This window comes from Antechinus flavipes, chromosome 1 (assembly GCF_016432865.1).
Source record: "Antechinus flavipes isolate AdamAnt ecotype Samford, QLD, Australia chromosome 1, AdamAnt_v2, whole genome shotgun sequence".
Taxonomy (NCBI): domain Eukaryota; kingdom Metazoa; phylum Chordata; class Mammalia; order Dasyuromorphia; family Dasyuridae; genus Antechinus; species Antechinus flavipes.
In genome coordinates, this window is record NC_067398.1 from 63,501,937 (window position 1) to 63,526,424 (window position 24,488).

The 24,488-nt window shown below is 37.3% G+C and overlaps 1 protein-coding gene across 2 annotated transcripts in view; it reads left to right on the top strand.

Annotated features, from left to right (window-relative positions):
* Nucleotides 1-24,488, top strand: part of VOPP1 (VOPP1 WW domain binding protein) — a 177,050-nt gene that overhangs the window by 76,960 nt on the left and 75,602 nt on the right. For both annotated transcript variants that reach the window (XM_051984023.1, XM_051984018.1), the window contains exon 2: nt 12,954-13,012. In XM_051984023.1, the coding sequence (XP_051839983.1) occupies nt 12,954-13,012 (59 nt within the window). The remainder of the gene's footprint in view (nt 1-12,953; nt 13,013-24,488) is intronic.

Genomic DNA, 24,488 nt, shown 5'->3' on the forward strand with positions numbered 1-24,488 from the left:
AGCCCAGGCGGCTTATCTTCAATTCCCAAGCTTTTTTGTTTTGTTTTTATTGTTCTGAACTTGATTTCTTTAAAAGAAAAACAGCTAGTGTTTATGTAGACTTAACATTTGCAAAGCACTGTATAAATATGATCTCATTTTGTCCTTAAAAAAGCCCAGGGAAGTAATTATTATTATCTTTATTCTGCAAATGAGGAAACTGAAATAGAAATTGTGAGTCCAAGTGATTTTTCTAAGATCACACAGGAAATACAAAGAACAGAAAAAAAAAAGTTTTGTCTTTGAAATCTCAAATCTCTATTGCATTTTTATAAGGCTATATTATAACTTTTCCGAATAATGTATGAAAGAAATTCGTTATGCTTCAAAGCTTCTGTGCATATCGATATCTCTCTCTTTATCTCCTCCTCTACTATACATTGAAAAAAATGCTTCCCCAACATTCCTTTTTTATATGTGCATTACTAGTATCATTATTCATTCCTAATTCCACTTCCTCTCCAATTTAAAAACATTTCCTTATAACAAATAATCATAACCAAACAAAGCAAATGTATACACCAACCATGTCCAAAAATTTATGCCTCATTCTGCACCTTTAGTCCATCACCTACTTCTCTGTCAATAGGTAGAGAACATGCTTCATTATTAGTACTCTGGTTGTTAAGTTTTTTGAGATTATTTTTCTTTACAATTTTGTAGTCACTGTAAAATGATCTGGAACTTCTTGCTAAATATCAGTTAATATAAATCTTTTTAGATTTCTCTAAGGAATTTCATTATTTCTTATATTGCAAGATGATTTAGTGACATTATATAACATAATTTGCTCAGCTGTTCCCTACTTGGTGGGCACCCTTACATTCTAGTTCTTTGCTACAATAAAAAGTGCTGCTATGAATAGTTTTGTCTAAATTACTTCTTCTAGGTAGTAATATTGGAAGGTATTCCTCAATCTCGTGAATTATTAGACTCCTGTTTGTGAGTTTGGGAGTTTCATTACAAATTGTTTTTCAAAATGACTAGAGCAGTTCACAACTCCAACAGTAGTTTATTAATGTTTCTGTTCTTTTATATCCTTTCTAGCAATTGCCATTTCACTGTTTGTCATTTTTGCCAATCTGATAAATGTGAAGTGGAACTTTAGAGTTATTTTAATTTACACTTCTTTAATTAAGAGAATTAGGATATTTTAATATGATTTTTCATAGTTTGGAATTCTTTGAGACTATGTCTCATTTGACTATGTGTTTATTAGGGAATGGCTCTTACTCTGACATATTTGATACCACTGTCTATATATTTTATATATCAGACTTTTATCATAGAAACTTACTGAAACATTTTCCAAATTAATTGTTTCTCTTCTAATTTTAATTAACTTGATTTTGCTTATGTAAAAGATTTTTCAATTTTATATTATCAAAATTGCCCATTTTATCTCTTGTGAACCTTTTTATTTATTGTTTGGGCAAGATCTCTTCTTCTTTCTGTAGTTGCAAAAAGTATCTTCTTTCCTGCTATTCTAATTTATGGTCCATCAGGACATGTATCTTTGGAGTTTATTATGGTATATGGTGTAAGATGTTGATTCATTTTTCCTGGCAGGTTTTTGTCAAATAGTATGTCCTTACCAGAGTAATAGGACTCTTTGGGTTTATCTGACTCAGTGGAATTATTTTTACTTGCTTCTATATGTTATAGACTTAAACTGTCCTACTGATGAATTTCAAAAGAGAAAAGAAATTTTATCCTATTGTAAAAAATTTTGATGTTTATTTCTTTATAGCATTTTTTGATGCTATAGGCCTCCTTCCTTCTCACTCCCCCCTCCCCATTATATTTCTTGAGATACTTGACCTTAAAAAAAGTTTCAGATGAATTCTCCATGTTCATTCTGCTATATCCCTACTCATTACAAACAAGAATTTAATAATTCATGAGCTTGAGGAACAAAGCAATTATTAAATTTGGGGCAGATTAACTGCATTTACCTTTCTTCAAATTTGCATATACTATTCTTTCCAAATCTTTATGCATGACCTTATATATAAGCATTTCTGACTGACATTCTAGACTTTGATAATTGTTTGTCTTACCATCAGAGACCCTACATTTCCCTTCTTATAGAAATTTATAAATCACAATAGTAATTCTAATACTGTTTTCATGGCCTTGATGTCAATGTCCTTAACATCAAGGGAGAAAACATTTAGATAATAAGCTCCTGGATAGCCCTCAGCTTTTTTTTCCCCTTTATTTTATGGAGAGATTTGTATAGTTCTTTACATTTTACATAAATGCCCAGTGAATTCTGTTGACTGATTGGAATCAAGAAGTCAGATAAATTACTCAGGGCTGTGTCACAAGCTCCCAGCTACCTGGATTTCCTGAGAGTCAGCCCAAAGGAGTCTCTTCTTTAACTACTTTTTCTCTTGTCCATTGCATGAGATTATTTGTGAAGGTCAGGGAGTTCCAGAGGTGTTCTGGAGGGACTCTGAAGGACAGTAATTGGCATACAAAGGCATGGACACTGAGCTGTTTGTTGTCACATTTTGCACTATTAAGCTAATGAGTGACTATATAGCAAGCTTTTTTTCCTTCCCAAATAATAGGATCTACAATGAACAGGTTGGTTGGTCTGTCATTTGAATGGGGGAGGAGAGTTAGGAAAAAGTAGGATTAATTTCTTTTTCCTCTGAATTATAGCTAAGTTTTTAACAGCTTTTTTTCTTCCTTGGAAAAACAGGCAGTTAGACATATGTTGTCAGAATGATAGGAAGATCATAATAGTTTTACATTTATACCACTCTATTTATAGCTACATTACCTCATTTAATTTTTCCAACAACTTGGCAGGGTGTTATCAGTTTCAGTTGTATGAGTGAGTAAAGTAATGTCCAGCGGAGGACTGACTTGTCAGAGGTCACTCATCCAGTAAATAGTAGACATGGCACAAACCCCAGGCCTTCTGATCTTGAGCCTGGTGCTTCTCTCTCACTGAGCTGCATCTGAATTCTATGTCCACGGAGTACACTTGCCATTTGCTTTTCACCAACCCCCTCACAGTTCTTCCCTTAGAGATCACAGAGGGAATAGTAGAGAATGGAAACATATTTACTAAATCCTTATTTCGTACAAAGCACTGTGCTAAGTGTTGGTGATCAAAGTAGTAAATCAAATGGTCCCTGCTCTTAAAGAACTCACATTCTAATTCAGGGAGACAACATAAAAGAGCGTTCATTTTCAGTTCATGAGATAGAAAGATCAGGTAGTTTTTAGGGGGAAAAACAACAGGGAAGATGACAACAATCTGAGGACTTTGGAGAGTGAGGACAGAAACAGGTGGAGGAGAACCCTTCCAGCATCTGATAGTTGGTGCTTTGAGTCTGATAAAAAACTGATTGAGGAAGGGAAGCATCTAACTCCCCTCAGAGGCAGCCAGTGATGTTTTTCCTGTAAGCACTAGGCCAGGAAGGCCAGCCTTTGCTGGGCTGAGGAGAGAGAAGAGACTAGGGAGAGGAAACCGTAGAGAATTTACCCAACTCTTTCACTTGGCAGAGACGATACTGATTTCCAAAGACTGGCTTGTGGTCACAAGGCTACTAAGTGGCCGCTTAGGGCATCTCCAAGTCCATTTCTTTTCCTACTCCCCATACTGTCCACAGCACTAATTTTGGAGGGAACTGATGCTCATAGAAGTGAAATGATTTGTTTAAGATCACATCCACTGTAATTTGCAGAGCCAGAATGTAAGCCTGCGTCATCCTATTCTAATACCTTCCCACTATGCCATGCATATGAGCATCCTTGTCTGTTTCAGGCTTGTTAAGTAGGTCCCTTCTCATACTGGCTCCCATCTTCATTCCCTTGTGAAGCTTCTAGGTTTTAAGACCAGGCAATATATTGTTCAAGGATTTTGGAGTGGAACTCTTCTGATTCTCTACTTCCAAGGCTCCCTCCTCCCCTTGCTCTGTTCTGGGTATCATCTTCTGGATCAAAGGCCTGAGTATCATTGCCTTTTTTTCTTGTTTTCTGTAGTTATCCTAGGGAATCTTAGAAGAGGGCAAAAGGTAAATTTTCACTCTTCTCCAAGATGAAGATTGAGCTTCTTCTAGTCTAATAAAAAAGGAAACAATAAAAAATTCTTAATTATTCCTAGGAGGCAGCACTGTTATAGTAGGCATGTTTATTTCTTTCTCTTGGCCAGGCCCATTTAGATCATTTGTGACTTATCTATTTGTGCCTTTGCATAGGAGAGTGTTAAAATTACTCCACTGAGATCAGTGCCTTGTACTGTAGGTGATCTTGCGTTCTTAATAGCCATTCCAGTAGAACTCAAGCTTTTGTAGGTCCTTTAAACCAGCAAGAGCATTAAGTGTGGGCCTGATTTTTGGTCATAGGGCTCTTTTGTGTAAGTACCATCTTGACTTAAATTTAGAGGGGTTCATCCCCAGAAGGTAGGCCACTGGTTTTCATAGCAATCTGCAAAGGCCATCCACATAATAAGATATGCACTACATACCTGTCAGATTGGCTAAGATGACAGGAAAAAATAATGATGAATGTTAGAGGGGATGCGGGAAAACTGGGACACTGATGCATTGTTGGTGGAGTTGTGAACGAATCCAACCATTCTGGAGAGCAATCTGGAATTATGCCCAAAAAGTTATCAAACTGTGCATACCCTTTGATCCAGCAGTGTTTCTATTGGGCTTATACCCCAAAGAGATACTAAAGAAAGGAAAGGGACCTGTATGTGCCAAAATGTTTGTAGCAGCCCTGTTTGTAGTGGCTAGAAACTGGAAAATGAATGGATGCCCATTAATTGGAGAATGGCTGGGTAAATTGTGGTATATGAACGTTATGGAATATTATTGCTCTGTAAGGAATGACCAGCGGGATGAATACAGAGAGGCTTGGAGAGACCTACATGGACTGATGCTAAGTGAGATGAGCAGAACCAGGAGATTATTATACACTTCGACAACGATATTGTACGAGGACATATTTTGATGGAAGTGGATTTCTTTGACAAAGAGACCTGAGTTTCAATTGATAAATGATGGACAGAAGCAGCTACACCCAAAGAAAGAACACTGGGAAACGAATGTGAACTATCTGCATTTTTGTTTTTCTTCCCGGGTTATTTATACCTTCTGAATCCAATTCTCCCTGTGCAACAAGAGGACTGTTCGGTTCTACAAACATATATTGTATCTAGGATATACTGCAACATATCCAACATATATAGGACTGCTTGCCATCTAGGGGAGAGGGTGAAGGGAGGGAGGGGAAAAATCGGAACAGAAACAAGTGCGAGGGATAATGTTGTAAAAAAAATTACCCTGGCATGGATTCTGTCAATACAAAGTTATTATTAAATAAAATAAAATTTTAAAAAAAGGCAAATAATAAGATATGGAGAACTTGCAAAGTTTATCTAAAAACTAATCTGTGGGCCTTTAAAAATATTGTATTAATAGGGAGAAGGATAAGGAAGCAGCATAGATAGTGGGAAGAATACTGGATTTGGAGTCAGAGGATTCAAATTTTGCTTTTTTGCTATTAAGTATGACCTGTGTGACAATATGATCTCTCTGGATCTCAGTTTCCTCTTCTGTAAAATCAGGAATTTAGACTAAATGACTTCAAAGATCACTTCTATCTTTAAGTCTGTTACTATAATTTATTTTTAATTTTAATTTGAGGCTGAGAATTTCCCTATTTTGCCCAGGCTGGAAGTGCAGCAGACACTCAAAAACTTTAACCCATTGTTTATTGTCAGAGTTTTAACCTGTTCTGTTGTTCTAACCCGGACTGGTTTGTCTCTCCTTAGGCTGTCTGGAAGTCTTCCATCAAGTCTCAGACTTAGTCTGGATACTGATGGGCTTTAGCTCAACTGAAATGTAAAGTCCTTCCGTAACAGAGATTACAGGGATATACCATTATTCATAGCTTATGAGGTTTAATGAGACTAACCTCATACCAATAGGACATGCTCACACATGGTAGAAAGTGGTAGTTGAGGTATACATGTCCAGAAATAGGGAAAGCCATATTGGGATAAGTGCATGTATCTGTGTGATTTTTGTTATTTTTTGCTTGGTGGTCTTATGGCCCTTACTGATATTATTGAGGTATTATTAAATATTCTGGGACAGCTAAGTCATACAGTGGATAAAACACCAGCCCTGAAATTGGGGCAACCTGAGTTCAAACTTGTCTCAGACACTTACTAGCTGTGTGATCCTGGGCAAGTCATTTAATCCTGTTTGCCTCAGTTTCCTCATCTGTAAAAATGTGCTGGAGAAGGAAATAGCAAACCCAGTATCTTTTTCAAGAAAACCCCAAATCAGGTCACAAAGAATTGAATGTGACTAAAAAATGACTCAGTACACCTCCAAATTAAGTATCCTGAGCTTAGTTTGAAAATATTCACAAATGATGAGGGTTTGGGGAGATGTGAGTGGAATATGATACTATGCGCTGATAAAAGAAGCATGGATAATCCGGCTACAGATAATTGATCATTTGTGCTATGACCTAGGAGAAATGTCATGATATTTAGTGAGTTCTGGGACTTCATCCTTTTCTTCAACCCTAGGAGGGGCTTCTTGAGCATAGAAAGAAAATTCCTCAATAATTGTCATAACCAACATTTATATGTCACTTTTAAGGAATTCAAAATGCTTTACACCCATTATCTCACTTGAGCTTCACAAAGAGGGAAGGAAGGGAATTACATTTATTCAGTACATGCTGTGTCCTGAACTTTTGCTAAGTGCTTTACAATTATTATTTCATTTGATCCTCACAAAAACCCTGGGAAGCAGATGCTCCTATTATCCCCATTTTAAAGTTGGAGAAACTAAAGCAGATAGCAATTAAGTGACCTGTCTGGGATCATCACACAGTTAATTGAGTGTCTGATACCACATTTGAATTCAGGAATTCCTGAGTCCAATAGTAATGCTCTCAGTGTCAGAAAAATTAAGCTCAGAGATCTTTAGTTTACCTAGGATTATAGAGTTAATAAGTGGCTCTGAACAGAATCAAATCTAGGTCATCCTGCTTCAAAGTCCTGGACTCGATCTCTCTAGGCTGCCTCTCTTTCTGTCCCCCCAAGTGTCTGGTTCTAGACTAGAGAGTACCCCTGTTGTTACAAGCTATCTTGCTCCCCATGTTTTTGAGTCAAGAGTAGGATCTAGCTCTGTACTGTGTGCTTACTAAAAAAGCAGTGTCCAGACTGCATGCAAAATCAATGTAGTTAGTAATGTAATAGTAAATATTATTAATAATGAATAGTAGCTATTGCTATTAATGATGATGGTGATGATTCACATGTATTTAGTACTTTACCTAATGGAAAGGGGCTTTCACATCCTTTACTTTATTTGATCACTGTAACTACTTCATATATTTTAGGTAGGACAGAGATTATCTCCCCCGCCCTTTTTAACAGATGAGGAAACTAAAGTTTGGCTTTGCTTAAATCACAAATCTGATAAGTTGTAGAGCAAGGAAGGGAATTTCTGTCTGCTGACTCTTAAGATCATTGTTCTCTTCATCACATCTCTATAATCTCTGATGGATAAGAAGTGGAAAAAGCCCAAGTACTGTTTAGCAAAGAGAAGTAAAAAGGAGGTATAAATAGTAATCTGTTCTTTGGAGGTCTCTGTTTTACTTCCCCTTTTTTAAAGGAGGCGGACCCTGCCTTTCTCTTGTTTTAAACTGGCCATCGCCTTTTTGCTTTGCTAAGGTAATATTACAGGAAGGAAAGAAGGAAGGGAGGGGGAAAAGGAGAGAAAGAGGGAGTGTAAGGAGAAGACAGTTGCATTGCATGATACTGCTTAAGCCAAGATGAGCTGGGAAAAGGGAGGTCTTGGGGAATTTGCATTATTCTCTAACGGTGTTCACCTTCACAGAGTTTTTGGAGGAAATATCATTAATGATGAGAGTTAGAAAATCAACTGTCCTCATGGTACCAATAATTTGCAGTAGATAGCAAAACCTTTTCTCCATTGACCATTTGCTTCTTCTTGCCTACTTTTCCACTACAAGGATAATGAAAAAACAAGGATTGACTCCCAGACATTTAAACCAAACCTATGTAAGTGTACGAGTAGTTTTTATTTGTTATTTATTTATTTTTGCTTGCTGCTGAGTGCTCTCCTGCTATTACCTAGGTGTCATTAAACATTCTGGGCAGACTTTGTTTGAAAATCTTCTTCCCTGATGAGAGAAGCTTCATTCTGGGAGATGTTGTGGGAGTGAATGGGCTAGGACACAATGGAAGGGGCCGCTGATTAGGCTGACCTGGCCTGTTTGAATTCACTAGTGCACCCAGAAATAATGATGTGTGGCAGACTGGAGGAAGGCTCCTGCAAGGAAGCTGTGTCTGGAAAGCAGAATTAATGAGCTACAGAATAGTCTGCACATTCTCAACCATTTAATTAATATAAAGGCTATCCATTTAATCAAACTAGCCTATTCACAGTTCCCTGTATACAGCATGTCATCTCCCACCACTCTGCCTTTGTATAGGTTGTCCCCCCCATACCTGGAATGCCCTCACCCCTCTCTTCACCTCTCCCTCTTAGAAACTTTGGTTTCCTTCAAACCTTTAATCAAGTGTCACTTCCATCAAGAGGTCTTTTCAGATGCTACTGGTTAGTGCTACTGTCCCACTCTCCCATCCCCCACTGTGTATTTATTTTTTTTTATGTATGTAAATAGATTATATATTGCCTTAAGGAGCAGAAAGGGCACTGTCTTATTTTCATATTTATATGCCATGTGTCTAGCACTTTGTTTATCACAGAATAGGTGCTTAATAGATGCTGATTGATTCAAAATTCAACATAGACTGTCACAACTTATTTATCATGGACTTAGATATAGTCATTTACTCACAAAAAAACTGTCTAGAATTTTTGGCAGGACTTCTGTTTCCCCTCTAAAGCTACTGCCTGAAATTTCCCTCAGTTTTACCTTCTATGTCTTTCTTCCCACTATGACATCTACTTGAGTGACCTGAATCCCATCCAGTTACCACTCTCATTGGGGTTTTACACCTAGGAGTCTTCAGTGGCAAGACCAATTGTAGCAATGAGACAAGAACAGAGATAGATAAAAGTATATAGACCTCAGGCTGCCTCTCCCTTATCCTGTTTCTGACTTCCCAAGTCCTTGGACTGGTCTGCATGGTACCCCCAATCCACCTGCTATTTCTTCAGTTTCCATCCATGTTCTTACTCAATTCCCCCTTCTATGCCCAGTATGGCCTGAGACTAATTTTTTTTTTCTGATATGGAGCTGAATTTCATTCAGAGACCTATCACAAAGTGTCTGATGTAATTTTAACTTTTCCTTTTGCCATAGTAACTTTTTTAAAGGGAATGTCATAGAAGGGATCCTTTTTAATATTTGAGGATTTTCCCTTTCTTTGCTAGAAGTAAAAACAAATCAAAACAAAACCCTGAGACAACTTTCAAAGAAATGTGTCATTTTCTGCAAAGAGAGGAAGAATCAAAACAAATGGGAGTAAAAGGGGATTGTGGGAGTCTTCATTTAGAGCTCAAGTTCACTGGAGAGAATATTCACTCCAACTATTTCATCTTAGAGCTATGCAAGCTCAGGCTGAGATAGGTTAAGCACTTTACTTTGAATCACACAAATGGTAAGCAATCAAGGGTGGGATTTGAACTCATATTCTCCTTTGGCAGAGATAATGCTCTTTTCTTGAGCAGGGTAAAGGCAGACATTCCTTTCCCTGGGGCCAACAGAGAGAAGAAAGAGTGTGACTGAGGAATTCATAGGATTTAGATATAAACAGAACATAAGAAATTATTGGATTAACCTTTTCCTTTTATTTATGAAAAAAGAGGCCTCCTCTATCTTCAGGGCAGGGAACTCCATGTGAGGCACTCCCTTGACTAATACAGTTCAACTTTGAGTTTTATGGAGTTACCCAGGATTTCCAGATGTGCCAGAGGTGGAATCCCTGTACTTTTGTCTGCTACTCTGTATTATCTCTTCTAGCTCCCATTTCTCTAGCAAGGGTCACTAAACACTGTCCTCACCAAAGTCCTATGAGATAAGGAGTACTTATTGTACAGATGAAGTGAAGGCTCAGAGTGCTAAGAGCCTTGTTTACCAGGAAATGTTGGAATTAGATTTGGAACTGGGATTTCTAGGCTTTAACCCTAAGCCTCTTTCCACTATGTTGTGGTGTTTAAAAAGTTCAAGAGACTTTGTTTCTGGGCAACTTATCAGTATATTAGTGATGCTAACATTTTACTAATAAAAGAGTTTATGGTATTCTCAAATGCCAAAGACCTGTCATGGTGATGGGCACATATCTTATATTTCCCTGAAAGAGACAATCAACTCTGATCAGTTAACAGTTAATGATAAAATGAACATTATAATGAGATGTGGGCTCATTCTAATGAAGATCTTGGGAGTGCTGACTTGGATCACCCAAGTATTGGTCAAAGAGATTTATCAATTTCCACATCACCTGTCTGACAAAAGGGAGAATCCACATTTTCCCAGACCTGTTTGAGTAAACACAATGAGCAGGAAGCTATCTATTTGTCTAAACTTAGAATTTCTTTTACTGTCTTTGATTAGATCTTAGCCTAGGTTAAGTCTCTGCCCAATATTTCCTACCCTTGTTGATTTCTAGATGAGGAAATAGAAAAAAACTTTGGTCCTAATTCAAGAGAAAAATAATAATTTCTCTCAATATCATGATGCCTTGAACAAGAAACTCTTCTTGTGGTATACAAAATCTGGTTATATCATTCTCTCAAAAACTATAGCATGTCAGGGTTGTAAGAGACTTCGGTGACTAGCCAGCCATAGATCTAACCCTGGAAGAACTCCTTGAAACCATGTAGTATAGGACGCAGCCCTAGAAGGGCAGCTAGAACCTGAGATTACGTAAATAGTAAAAAAACAAGGTGGTGCAGGATTTAAACTCAAGATTTCTAACTCCAGGGCCAGTGTTCTTTGTTCTTTATCATCTTGTCTTTACTGTTTTTTTAAAAAGCTCTCTTGACACTTAGTTTTATGTATTTTTTGGTAGCCTGGGAATAATTGTCAGTCTTAAAGTTTTTTCCTCTCGCCATTACCACCTGTCTACTCATCTCCACTTTGGAGAGGGGTTTGACTCTAGGACACCACCAGGAAAAGACCAGGTATCTTGCCAGAGATAGCCTCTGTTATCTACAAATTAGGTGATAATTTGTATTATTGTATTTATCTGGGATAGATACTTTGTTGGGGGGTAACCCACCACTTAAACTGTCAGGGACTAAGGGAGGAAACTGATTTCGTTGTTTCATTACCCAGGAACTCAACTAAAATTAAATGAATTGGCAAACATGTCAGTTTTATGGAGAGTAATTTGAGAAGGGGCAATGAAAACAGCTGTTCTCTGACTAAGTGAATTGATGTCTTCTCTTGCCTGAGCAACATTGCATGAACTGGAGGGTTAGCTGATGGATTATTTTTTTTCCAAAGCATTTTTTAATTAATAAAATTTCAGTCACTTGCTGCCTAGGATAGATTCTGAAATGTCTGCAAGCCCAAACAGCCACATACTCTTTCATCATAAAATAGTACGGTCAGACCTCTATGACACCAGACAGATCTCTCTATGTTATCGGGATCCAAGTCACCTGTTTGATTGTTACTTTATAGGGTGGTCCTAAAACAGTAGCAAGACTTTAATTGATCTTAAAACACTCGAGGCCTCTTTGTTCCTCAGCTTATGCTTCTATAAGATGGGGATAATTATATCTGCCCTATCCACCTCAGTTTTATTGTGAGGGTCATATAAGATAATGGGTAAAAAGTACTATTCTTGTCACCTCGATGATCTCAGGTTTTTAAAAATCTCCATCTAGTAAGTATCAGAGATAGTATATAAACTTTGTTCTCCCTGACTTCAAATTACTGCTCTTTTAATGGTATCTCCATTTGAGGCTTTTAAAAAAGTGTTTGTGCAAAACTCTATTAAAAAATTCAATGAGCCTCGGAGCTGGAAATGATTTTAGAGGTCATTCACCAAAAGTCATCTTACAGATAATAAAACTCAGTCCAAGAGAAAGGACCTGTCTTGTCCAGAGCTATTTAGGGGTACAGCCAAGATTCTAACCCCTTTCCCTGTGCTTCACACTCTGAAGTCTGTTTAGTGTTTTCAGGTATACAAATCAGTGCCTCTGGGAAGGAGGTAATAAATATTATTATTACCCCTATTTAAGGAGAAGGAAATTTAGGTTGAGGTCAAATGACTTTCCTATAGGCATACAACTAGAAAAGTAGGAGACTTACATGTGTGAATTTGAAGAAAACTAGAAAATATAAAGGGATAAGGGATAGAACGCTGGACCTGGAGTCATGAAGATTTATTATTCTCAGTTACTAACTGTATGACTCTGGGCAAGTCATTTAACTCATTTTGCCTCAGTTTTCTCATTTGTCAAATGAACTAGAGAAGGAAAGGGCAATCCACTCCAGTATCGTAGATAAGAAAATCCCCAAAATGTGATCATGAAGAGTCAGACATTACTGAAAAATGACTGAACGACATTAAATAAATAAATGCACACATATACATTTTCTTAGTGTTTAAAAGATCTAAAGTAACTATAAGATAAGGAGTATAAAAATATATTCTGTATAACTTAAGGTTTTTCCCATAAACTTAACATGTTTGATTTATTTTGAGTTGGAAGGATCTGGGAGGAAGTAGAGGAAGAAAATCTGGAAACAATTTTTTTTTAAATAAAAATCAGGGAAGAGAATACTTATTAGTTTTTCCCCAGCTTCCAATATGTCTTAGCAATGCAGAGTTTCTTTTTTATTTTCTTTGGTTAGGAATCTTTAAAGATGCTTTCTATGATAAAAGATTGATTGTGTATTTCCCCCTCTCTTTTCAGTGTACAGAGGCCAAAAAACATTGCTGGTATTTTGAAGGAATATATCCAACATATTACATGTAAGTATACATTTCTTTTTTTGCATGTTAATATCTGTATTCATCTTTTCTTCATGTATGTACTTAAAGTGTGTTTTTGCCCCCCAAAATGTTTCAAATCTGTGGTGATTGACTTTACAATCCAACAAACATTTATTAAGTATTTACTGTGTGAAAGATGTTATGATAGATGCTGGATATTTGAAAACCAAAAAAAAAAAATAATAATAATAGCAGTTTATCTTCTATTAGGAGGAATCAATATTTGAACATATAAACACAGGAAGATGAGCATAATGGAATACATAATAGAAGCTAAGAGAGATCATGGTAAACTCTGGATTAATTAAGTCCAGAATTTTCAATCATATCTCTCCCTTTAATCCCCAAATCTCCTTGGGGGAGGGAGAGACTGCTGAGTTTGACCCACCTGTATGTCAGGCTGAGAACGCACACCACTCTTTGGGAAATACATTAGTGAGTTAGCTTCCTCACCCTAGGTCCTTGTTATATTGACCTGACAAGAAAAACTCCCAGCTCCCAGCATCCCATCCATTGTTTTAATAGGTGGGAGTCCCTCCTGGTCTCCCAGGCCCCCCTCTCGTGGCTTAGGCATGCAGGATTCTGGCAGGTTGCCTCCACAGCTGCAGGAAAACAAAAACCAGACAATTAGCTGAGAAACCTTGACTGTGGTATTTATGGAGTTGCCAGAACAAAGAAACAGTTGTGAAATAATACGGAGATAAAATATTTTGATTCTTTGTCATACTCTGAGATTTTCATTGCACAGTAGGATTTAAGCCTGGCTCTCTGGAATTTACACTTATTCCCCTTTTCACAACGCCATAGGATCAGAGAGTTGGACTACAGCCCAGAGACCATCTAGTTAAACTTCCTCATATCCAGATAAGAAATGGAGACCCATGGAAACTAAAGATCTTAGTCAAGATTACACTGGTAGCTTGTTTAAGAAGTGGGATTACAATTTCTGACTCCATACCACCAAGAGTCAGTGTTTGTCCTACTGTACCAAGTCTGAATTGCCAACATCAAAGACTTTGTGCATATGTAGTTTTAGTCCTGCAAAGAATTTTAGGGATCTTCTAGTGAAATCCTCTTATTTGTGTAGAATATGGAATTCATCAATAAATATTTATTTTCCCTCCCTCTCTTTGTGGTTTACCTCCCCATAGTTCTTTAGGAAGAGAGACAGAGGAGAGATCTTGAACAGTAACTGTCAATTGAGGAACAAGAAATTTCTATTCTATTAGAATCCAAGTTTCTGTAGCATTTTGGATCATTGAAATAAATTCTTGCCTAATATTTTAGAAAGTCAAAAATAAAGGTGATGGTGTTGGTGACTGAGCATCCATCCTTACTGATATTCATAAATTCCACACTTCCTTGAACTCAATAAAATGTTGCTGCTCTTGTTAGTAACTACTACTTATTATTACTATTACTACCAATACTTCTTCTTCCTTCTCCTCCTCCTCTTCTTCCTTCTCTTCGTCCTCCTCTTCCTCCTTTTCCTTTCTCTTCTTTTTCTTGTTCTTCTTCTCTCTCCTTCTCTTTCCTTTGTTTACTCTTTCCTTCTTCTTCATCTCCTCTCTCCTTCTTCTTCTCTTTCTCTCTCCTTTTTTCCTTTTTTCTCCTTCTCCTCCTCTTCTTCCTCTTCCTCTTCTTTTCCTTCTTTCTTTTTTTCCTTCTCCTCTTCTTTTCCTTCTTCTCTTCCTCCTCCTTTCTATTCTTGCACTCTCCCTTCTTCATCCTTATCATTGTTATGCTTACTACTAATAATTGCCAGTTCATATTGTACAGCTAAATGACATGATGCAAAGGGTTTACCTTGGGAGACAGAAAGAAAGACCTGAGTTCAAACTCTGACTCTAGCCAAGTCACTTTTAGGAGACATGTGAAGGTTGATTAGGAGAGAAGAGAGCCTGGAGACAAGGAGGCAAATGAGAAGGTTTTATGATAATCCAGACAAGAGTTATAGAAGCTTGTAGCACAGTATAGGAGAGGAGGGCAGGTGTCAGTGCAGTGTTGGTAAAATCAAGAGGTCTTTTCAATTGACTAATTGTGGGAAGATGAGAAAGAAGAAGGAATCAAAGGTGATCCCAAAGTTTTTGTGATAGAAACAGGGAAATCAGGAGGAGGGGCAGAGTAGTAGTAGTAATAGTAGTAGTAGTGGTGTAGTAGTAGTAGGAAGAGGAGGAGTAAGAGAGGTAGTAGTGGTGGTAATAGTAGTAATATTGATAATAGAAGGAGGAGGAGGAGTAATGGTAGTAATAGCAGTAGTAATAGTATAGTGGTAGTAATAGTGGTATTAGTAGTATAGTAGTAGTAAGAAGAGGAGGAGTAATCGTGAGAAGAGAGGGAGGAGAAGGAGTAATGATAGTAATAATGGTAGTTGAAGTATAGTAATAGTAATAGTGCTCAGAGGAGGAGTATGGTAGTAATAGTGCTAATAAGAAGAGGAGGAGGAGTAATGATAGCAATAGTGGTAATAGTGATAAAAGAATGAGGAGAAGTAATAGTGATAGTAGTAGTGTAGTAGGAGGAGGAGGAGGAAGAGGAGTAAGAGGGGTAGTAGTAGTAGTAGTAATAGCAATAATAGTGGTAATACAGGGAGGAGGAGGAATAATGGTAGTAATGAGAGGAGGAGAAGGAAAAGGAAGAATAATAGTGGTGGTGGTGATGCTGGTAGTGGCAGTAGTGATAATAGCTGGCATTTCTATGGTACCTAAATGTTTGCCAAATGTTCTGCAGATTTCCTGACCTTACAACAATAGGCAGGCAAGATAGCCGCCTAAGTTTTGTGTGCATAGAATATGGGCTGCCTGTGAGACAACAGGGCCGATCCACCTCTAGGCGGCTGGAGTTGCTGAACTAGAATTCAGGGGGAAATTAGGGCTGACTAGAGAGACTGGAGAGTTGTCTCCACAGAAGCCATCACTGACTCTGGGGAGCAGATGAGCTCACCAAGGAATAGGGAACAGTGAGAGAAGAAAAGGGAGCCTTGGGGACATCCACAATTAGGGAGTGGGAGGAAGAACTCTGAGAAGCAGTCATTCAGCTAGAGAAAAACAAGGAGAAGAGGATCCTGGAAATCCAAAGAGAAAATATTCCAGAAGGAATGGTGGTCAAAGGAATTTGGCTGAAGAAATTCACTCAGTTAGTAGCATTTAAGTGTTTGCAATGGCAGGCATTGGGCTGAGCATTGAAGAGGCTGTTTTCAAGCAGCTCGCAAGCAAACAACTATAGACCAGCAAGATATATAGAGGATAAATTGGAGTTTAGTCAAAGGGAAAGCACTAGAATTAAGGAGGTTTGGGAATGTTTCTTGCAGAAGATGAGACATTTGCTGAGACTTGAAGAAAGAAAACCTGAAATCAGGAACAGAGATGCTGTTTAAAAACAAACAGAGCTTTAAAACCTAATTGGAAATAGCAGCAATACCCATCACTTGGAGAATGGTTGAACAAGTTGTGATATATGGTTGGGGTGAAATACTGTTGTGTAATTTAAAAAAATGAGCTCGATGATCTTAATGGAAACATGAAACAATGAAGTGAATTGAGTAAAACCAAGAGAACACTGTATACAGTAACAGAATATTGTTTTAGAAATGGCTTTGAGAGAATAAATTTCAGCATTATGAATACCCAAACTAAATATAAAGGAATATGAAGAAAAATGCTATCTGCATCCAGAGTGAGAATTAATAAGTAGATGTATTATAGAATAATTTTACATATATAGCCTATTTGAGTCTAATGGTAACCATCTCTAAGGCAGGGGGTGAGGAGAAGGAAAAATTTATTTGTTAACTTTGTTATATATTTAAAAGGAATAGTAAGTTATATTTAATAGATTTTTCAGTTTCATGTGCATACATCCTTTTTACTATAATCTGTTATGAAAATTCTTATTTTATTCCCTAAATTAAAATAAATTAATTAGTTTTAAGAAATTAAAAAAAAAACCTAACTCCATGCAGGCAGAGTCAATATAAGTGGTAGTAAATAACTGTTTTTAGGGGGCAAGTTAAATGGCATCCTGAGATTAGATCTCTGGATCAGAGCAAAGGTGAGAGTACATCTTGGTGGTTGGTACCTGCTTGCTTTGCTTCTACAGTGCCCTTTCTGGTCTGCATCCAGAGTATTTTACCTGACCTTCCTGTGCTAGAAATGCTTCTGCTTAGCATTAGACTTAGAGAAGACTGACTCTCCTACCAGTGATTGTTGAAACTTCTTTTTCAATAGAATCACAAATTCTAGGACTTAATTTCTCGTCATATAATTCATAACATTAAGAAAGCAAAAATTTTTGTTTTGTTTTGTTCAAATACATACATTTAATTTGCATTTTTTCTGGCAACGTAATGAATTATCTTTTGACAAGATACTGTATTAATTACATACATTTCTCTAGTCCTTACTGCTTACAAGGCATTTTCGTGAAAACAGATCTATGAGCTAAATAATGAAAATATTATTTCATTTTTGCTGATTAGCAAACTGAGGCTCTGTGAGTTTAAATAATTGCCCTGTGGTTACAGAGTTAGCAAATGTGAGAGCTTGGACCCAACCAAGAGTTCTTGGCTTTTAAGCTCAGTTTTTTTTTCCATTATACCTTGTTACTTTTCTAATAAAGAGCTAGGCTTTTTGCCTCTTTTTGTAGATATTATTTTGTGTGGGGAAAATATGTTCTTGTTACATCTCTGTTTGGTAATTATAACTTACTTTGTCAAAGCATTGGGGAAATAACATCGAAGGCTTCAAACCTGTTTTGTAAGAGGTTTTTTGACAGTGACTCTCTTAGTTTTGAAGCTCTAAATTGCTTTTGTCTGCCCAGAGGTCTCATATGATATTCTTTTGACTTCCTCTGTCTGCCTGTATGCCTCTAAGTCTCATTCCACCATTACAGTTAAATTAAGTTAAACAGATGCCTGTCTTTTGATGCTAATGGGGCTTTTCACTCCAACTACCCAGGGAACCTGATTTCTCCTCCCTTGTTCTGAGTTGTTGATGGTTTTTTCCCTTGCTTTATGCGTAGGTGATCTAGGACACTGAATATTTCCCAAACTGTGTTCCCATCACAAACCCTCATGTTTCACACAATGTGAATAATAGCTCTTATGAATTCTATCAGAAAATGCCAATTCCAGAGTGAGATTTTCCTCTGAAAATATGAAATGAGAAATCATGTAGCAAAATATTTATTATAAGTGGCAAATTAGGGGTTATGAAAATAGACTTAATTGCCAATATTTTTTTGCAAATTTCCCCATTTCTACCCCCATCTCACCCTAGTGATGTACTATAACTCCAAAGTCTCTGGTTCAACACATATCAAAGTTCTAGGCTCAAAATATTTCATGACAGATAACAAAACTTTTGTGTATATTTTATATTTCTTTTTCTGTGTATATTTATAATTCCACTTCCATCTATACCTGTAGTAGAATGTAAGCATCCTGAAGGCAGACCTTCTTTCTTTGTTGCCTTTGTATCCATGGCAATATGGCCCTTGATAAATATTCGTTGATATGAATTGAGTTGAATACTGAGAAAAACATTAAATAGAAATGAAAAAGTTGAGGTTCTAGTTATGTCTCTTCTTCTAAATGGGGTCATGTAATTGCAGAGCTATTTGCTTACCATTTTTCTCCATCTTAGTTTCCAGTTTTGTAAACTGAATGATTTCAGATTATCTTTCAGGTCCCCTCAACCTCTAGGATACTAAAGTAATTTGTGCAAAATGCACCCTTATAATTCTTTCTTTTCCTAAAGGAACAATCTATCATGAAAGTAAAGATAGATAGGAAACCAAATAAAAAAAAAGACATTTCCTATCCCTCCCACTCCTCTGCTCCAAGAGTCTCATTTCAAAAGTTCTTAATTAAAATGTGCCATTTTGTGGCTTGGTTCAAGGCACCTTGGATAGCTTCTCTTAGCAACAGTCTGGGTTAAAAATAGGTATCTGCTTATGTGGGCTCTCAGCAATGCAAGAAAAGGAAGAAAAAAAAAGTCCAGTTCCTTCATTTTCATTCTCTCTGTCTGGTTCCCCTTCCATCCATCCCAAAGCTCTCTCATCATTTCCATCACTTCCCTTTTGTCTCCAGGGCTAGAAGCACCTGAAGCAGCCGCGGAGGAGGTGATAGGAAAAGCCCATCACACTTCCCAAAATCAAACTCATTTGCTATGAAAAACATCCTGGGCTTGTGACAGGCACGGGGCTGCATAAATCAGGAGACAATGTTTTCCTCTTCATTTGCCTGAACAGGAGAAAAGCGCTCCCGACAAGTGACATTTGACAGAGAACATTGTACATGAATTTTAATATCTGAGAGTTCACTTCCTGCCAAGGTAGCTGGAAGATACAATGAGGATTATTTCTATCTTTGAAAACTACTGACAGTTGGCCTTTTTACTACATCCTGTCCAGATAGGATTAGACCTACTGAAGTCCACTTAAGGCATAGAAAGGGTCCAGAACCTCCTTTTGGAAATTTCCCTAATTTTCATCTCTGATGTTTGTTATTTTAAGTATCTTTTAAAAATGATTTTAATAGTATTTTATTTTCCAAATACATGTAGAAATAGTTTTCAACATTTATCTTTGCAAAACCTCATGTTCCAAATTTTTCTCCCTCTCTCCTCCCTTTCCCTCCCCAAGCTAGCAAGCAATCTGATATAGGTTAAATATGTGCATTAATTATCTTTTCTTTGTTTTGAAGACAGTTGTTAACTATTACTATATTAGAAGCCACGTTAATAATAATTAACATAGTGCTGTGGGATTACTATGGTGCAATACATTGTTTTATTTGATCATTATAACAACCTTGTGAGATAGGTAGAGACAATATTATTTCTCTCTCTCTGTAGCACCTGGTGGGTGCTACCCAACTCTTCAGTGGATAGACAAAGCTGCCCCAAGTCCTGGGTATACTTTGAATCTGTTGCCATTCATAACTACCACTTGTAAGCCTCCATCATTGTATCTATATTTATTAGTCAGCCAGAAAAGATATGATTAATTCAAACTGAAAATACTTAATAAAATAACAGAAAAATAGAAAAAAAACCCAACATCTAAAAATATTAACTATAAAAAGGAAATAAAACCTGCCCATCCTTCCCACAAGATATGTCATAGGGAAGACAAACACCTATAAGGAATAGACATGGAAGGACACATACATTGAGAAGTGCACACATAGAGAAAATTTATCCAGGATATGTGCTGAAGGGATAAACACTGAACATGACAAATACACATGAATACATATAGGAAAATGTACTAGCACACATGTTGGAGGGGCACACTAATAGGGAGCCCATGAGCCTAGGGCATATACATAGGAAGGAAAGTCTCACTTTTAATATTGCAGGAATATTCATATGTTTGGGGGCTCTCATTGCACTTTCCCCTTCAAACATGCTCTGTCTTAGACTCATGTGGCCATTCAATAATGCTCCATGTTGCTCCTCTACTCCCTTTTTGCTGCTGTCCCAAGGCACAGGGCTAGAAAATGTCTCTCAGCACTGAGTTTCTGACTTTAGCTGGAACTTCATCTGGGGTCCTGCTCCTTCTTTATGGGAGGATGAGAGGGTTCTCTCTTTATTTTTTCAGCTTAAAGCCCAGAGACTTTTTGTTAATCAACTAGCAGTTATTAAATATCTACTAGGTACTGGACACTCTGCTCAGCCCATAGGATACAGAGAAAGGCAAAAACAGCCCTAGTTCTCAGAAACTCATAGTTTAATGAGAGAGAGAGAGCTTCCAACCAACTATGCATAAGTGAGAAAGAGAATAAGTGGGAGAACATCTAAGAGAGAAGGCCCTGGAGTGAAAGATGCTACAGTTTCTTTAGTTCAAGCCTGTAGGAAAAAGTCTAGTATTCTTAGCTAAGGAACTAGAGATGGTGAGTGAAGAGAAGGTTCAGTGTATTGCTCCCATAAGAATATTTACTTATTTCTCTGAGTCTTACCTGATAAGGGTGTTTCCATTTTAGAATGATACTCCTGACCTTAAGCCATGGTCTTTGGAACACAAAGCCAGACCTCTTCCAGCTAACTATTGGTCTCATGCTTTTTCCAGACATTTTCTGATTACAATTCAATTAATCAATAAACATTTATTATGATACTCCTGATCTTAAGCCATGGTATTTGGAACACAAAGCCAGACCTATTCCAGTTAACTACTGGTCTTATGCTTTTTCCAGACATTTTCTGGTTACAACCCAATTAATCAATAAATATTTATTAAGCACTTACTATGTGCTAAGCATTGAGGCAAAGGAAAGTCCCTACTTTCAAACTGCTTAGAGTTTAGTGGGATTGTTTCTCTGACAAAGGTCTTTCTTTGACTTAAAATCTATACAACTCCCTGATTAATTTCTGCAGGCTAAGCTGTTCTTAGTCAATATTCATTTGGAGTCTATTCTTTTGAAATTTTTAAAAAATTATTTTTTAATTTATGGAATAAAATATTTCCAAACAGTACAATAAAAAAGATTGTATATGAAATTGTAAATCTACTATGCATAACATGCTATTCCTTTCAAATATACATAGAAATTTCTTTTTTTCCTTCCCTATCCTCCACCCTTCTGCCTTAGAGATAGCAATCATTAGACACAAATATATATGTACATATATATGTAAAATCATTCTATATATACTAATATTTGTTTCTTTCTCTAGATGCAGACAGCATCTTTCTTCATGTGACTTATAGTTAATTTGAGTATTTATAAAAAATCAACTTACTTGAATTCATTCTTAACATATTGCTATTATTACATAAAATATTTTCATATAAAATATTCTCTTAATTCTACTTATTTCACTCTTCATTCTTAAAACAATATTGTTGTTACTATAAAGAATATTCTTTTGGTTCTGCTTATTTCACTTTTCATTCTTAAAACAATATTTCTGTTACTATATAGAATATGCTCATGGTTCTGCTTATTTCACTTTTCATTCTTAAAACAATATTTCTGTTACTATATAGAATATGCTCATGGTTCTGCTTATTTCACTTTTCATTATTTCATGCAAGTCTTTCCATGTTTTTCTAAGAGCATTGAGCTCATCATTTCTTCTAGCTCAGTAGTATTCCATCACAATTATATGCTACAATTTGGCCAGTCTAGGTATTCTTCTGGCATACTTCCCAGAGGTCTCTAGGTTTGGAATCTTCTGGGTAGCCAAATTTTCAAAACGCTTTTGTTCTTGTACTAAAATGAGTGAGAAGAAAAGAAACAGACACTTTTTCGTGTCTGTGTTCCTGTCCTTTTAATAAGTATAAGAGGCAGATTTCTTCAGACTTGACTTCAACCCCACACTAGGACATTTATAACTGAGATGTGAGGAGCTGGGATCTCTAGTGATGAAATGTCCTGTCCAAGGTCCTGATGAACAGTGTCTAGAAGATTGGTATTCTGGCTCCACATCCAGTGTCTTTTGTCGTTCAGCATGGCTCCATCTAGTCCATTGTGGTTGTACCTTCTTTAGCCTTCTCTGACACTTCACGGAATCCCTCTTGCAAACATTGCTTCAGCAGGACCCTCACAGAGTGTCCCAAGTGTCCCCTGGGAGCCACAGTAGTCCTACTACAGTTCGGCAGTGTTAGGGAGAGTTGGGTCCAGCAGGGTCTTACAGCTTTGGTTTTCACTTTGCTATCTGATACAGAAACAAGAACATGGGGCAAGGCTATAAATGGAGCCAGATTTTCATCTGGAATAGATGATTTAGTTACATTTCTAAAGTGCATTATGGTTTACAAAAGCTTTCCTTCATAACAATAGAATAAAGGAGTGTTGCCCTTATTACAGTGCCTGACATATAGTAGGCACTTAATGCATGCTTGCTGATTTGACCAGCATGAAGAGATAGACAGGAGTCAGCCTGGGAAGACTTTAAATTCCAGATGATGAAAAATTTGCATTTTTCTTAGAGGCAATAGGGATCCATTGTAGGTTCATTAGTAGGGAGTGCCAGGGGTGAGACGAGTGCTTTAGAAATATGCATTTGGCAGCTATGAGCAGAAAGGATTTGAGAAAGTAGGGAGGAACAGTGGATGCAAGGAGATCAGTTTGGAGGCCATTTCAGTAGTCCAGATAGGAAGTGAATAGGGCTCCCTTATTTTTGTTGAACATATTGGGCATGTATTGGGTATGTTGCAGACTTGGGTTATGATGCACTTAAGACAGCTACCATACCTATGACATTAACATCTCCTTTAGCTTGTTGTTAGGATATCTTCAAATCCTCCTGAGCTAAGCTTGCTAAGGTGAGCTCTATTCCCAGAAGCGCCTGTTCTGACCTTGGAATCCTGCTTGCTGCTGCTGTTAACAGTAATTCCTTTGGGAGCCCCAATGTCCAGGGAAGTCAGAACATGTACTGTTGGATCATAAGATCTCTTTTTCTCCTGCCCACACTGCCTTAAATCATAGAGTGGAAGAGAAAAATAGGACTTCAGAAAAGGTCAAGGAGGCTGTGGGCTGTGGATGTCAGAGAAGGCTTCATTGAGGGAGTGTAAAAGTACTTTATGCTATGAGTTTGAAAAGTAATAAAATGTGGCTAGGCTGAGAGGAATGGGAGGGGTATCACCAGCACCAGCTGGCATGACCCCCTACTGCTCCTGTTTCAAGCAAGTCTGACAAGAAAATAAAATCTTAGCTCACTGGGGAAACCAACTGTCAAAACAGAACTACATGAGCTCAGGGAAAGCCCAACCCCTCACACAAGATGGAAAACAGAACAAATTTGCATACACTATGAGTAGAGTTGGGAAATGTAAAATGCTTAGGTTCTGATCTAAAAGGAAGAAATTGTTCCCCCCACAGAGCTGAAGATGTCCCCTTCCCAAGACACCTAGAAGTACATAAGCTGTTCTGACCTAGCTCTTGCTAAAACATGGGTCAAGTGCACCTTCCACAAGAAGCTTTCATGATTTTGTCCTCCCTCTCAAACTGGCTTGTACTGAATCACTTTCTACGGATTCTCTTTCCATTTGACATATGTGTTTGCTGTCTCCCCATTAAAATGCAAACACCTTAAAAATGGCAATTGTTTGATTCTTTGTATTGACATGACTGGCACAGAGCCTGGCACGTAGGAACTACTTTCTAAATGTTTATCAATAGATTAATTCTTACAGAACAAATGAATGCTGGGAAATATTGCCTGGCACATAGTAGGCACTTACTAAATGCTCTTCCATAGATTGATTCTTACAGAACAAATGAATGCTGAGAAACATTGTCCAGCACATAGTAGGCACTTACTAAGTGATCATCTTCCCTTCCTGTCTACTTGTGAATCAGTGTATCTTCTACAGAATCTGGTTTCATGGGGCAGTAGGAATTTTCACAGAGAGGGCAGTTCAGGGAGATGCAGTAACTAAGCAAAAGCATGGCAAGAGAATGAGCACAAGCTCTTAAACAGACAGTGGTTAGGGGAGTGGAAAGAAA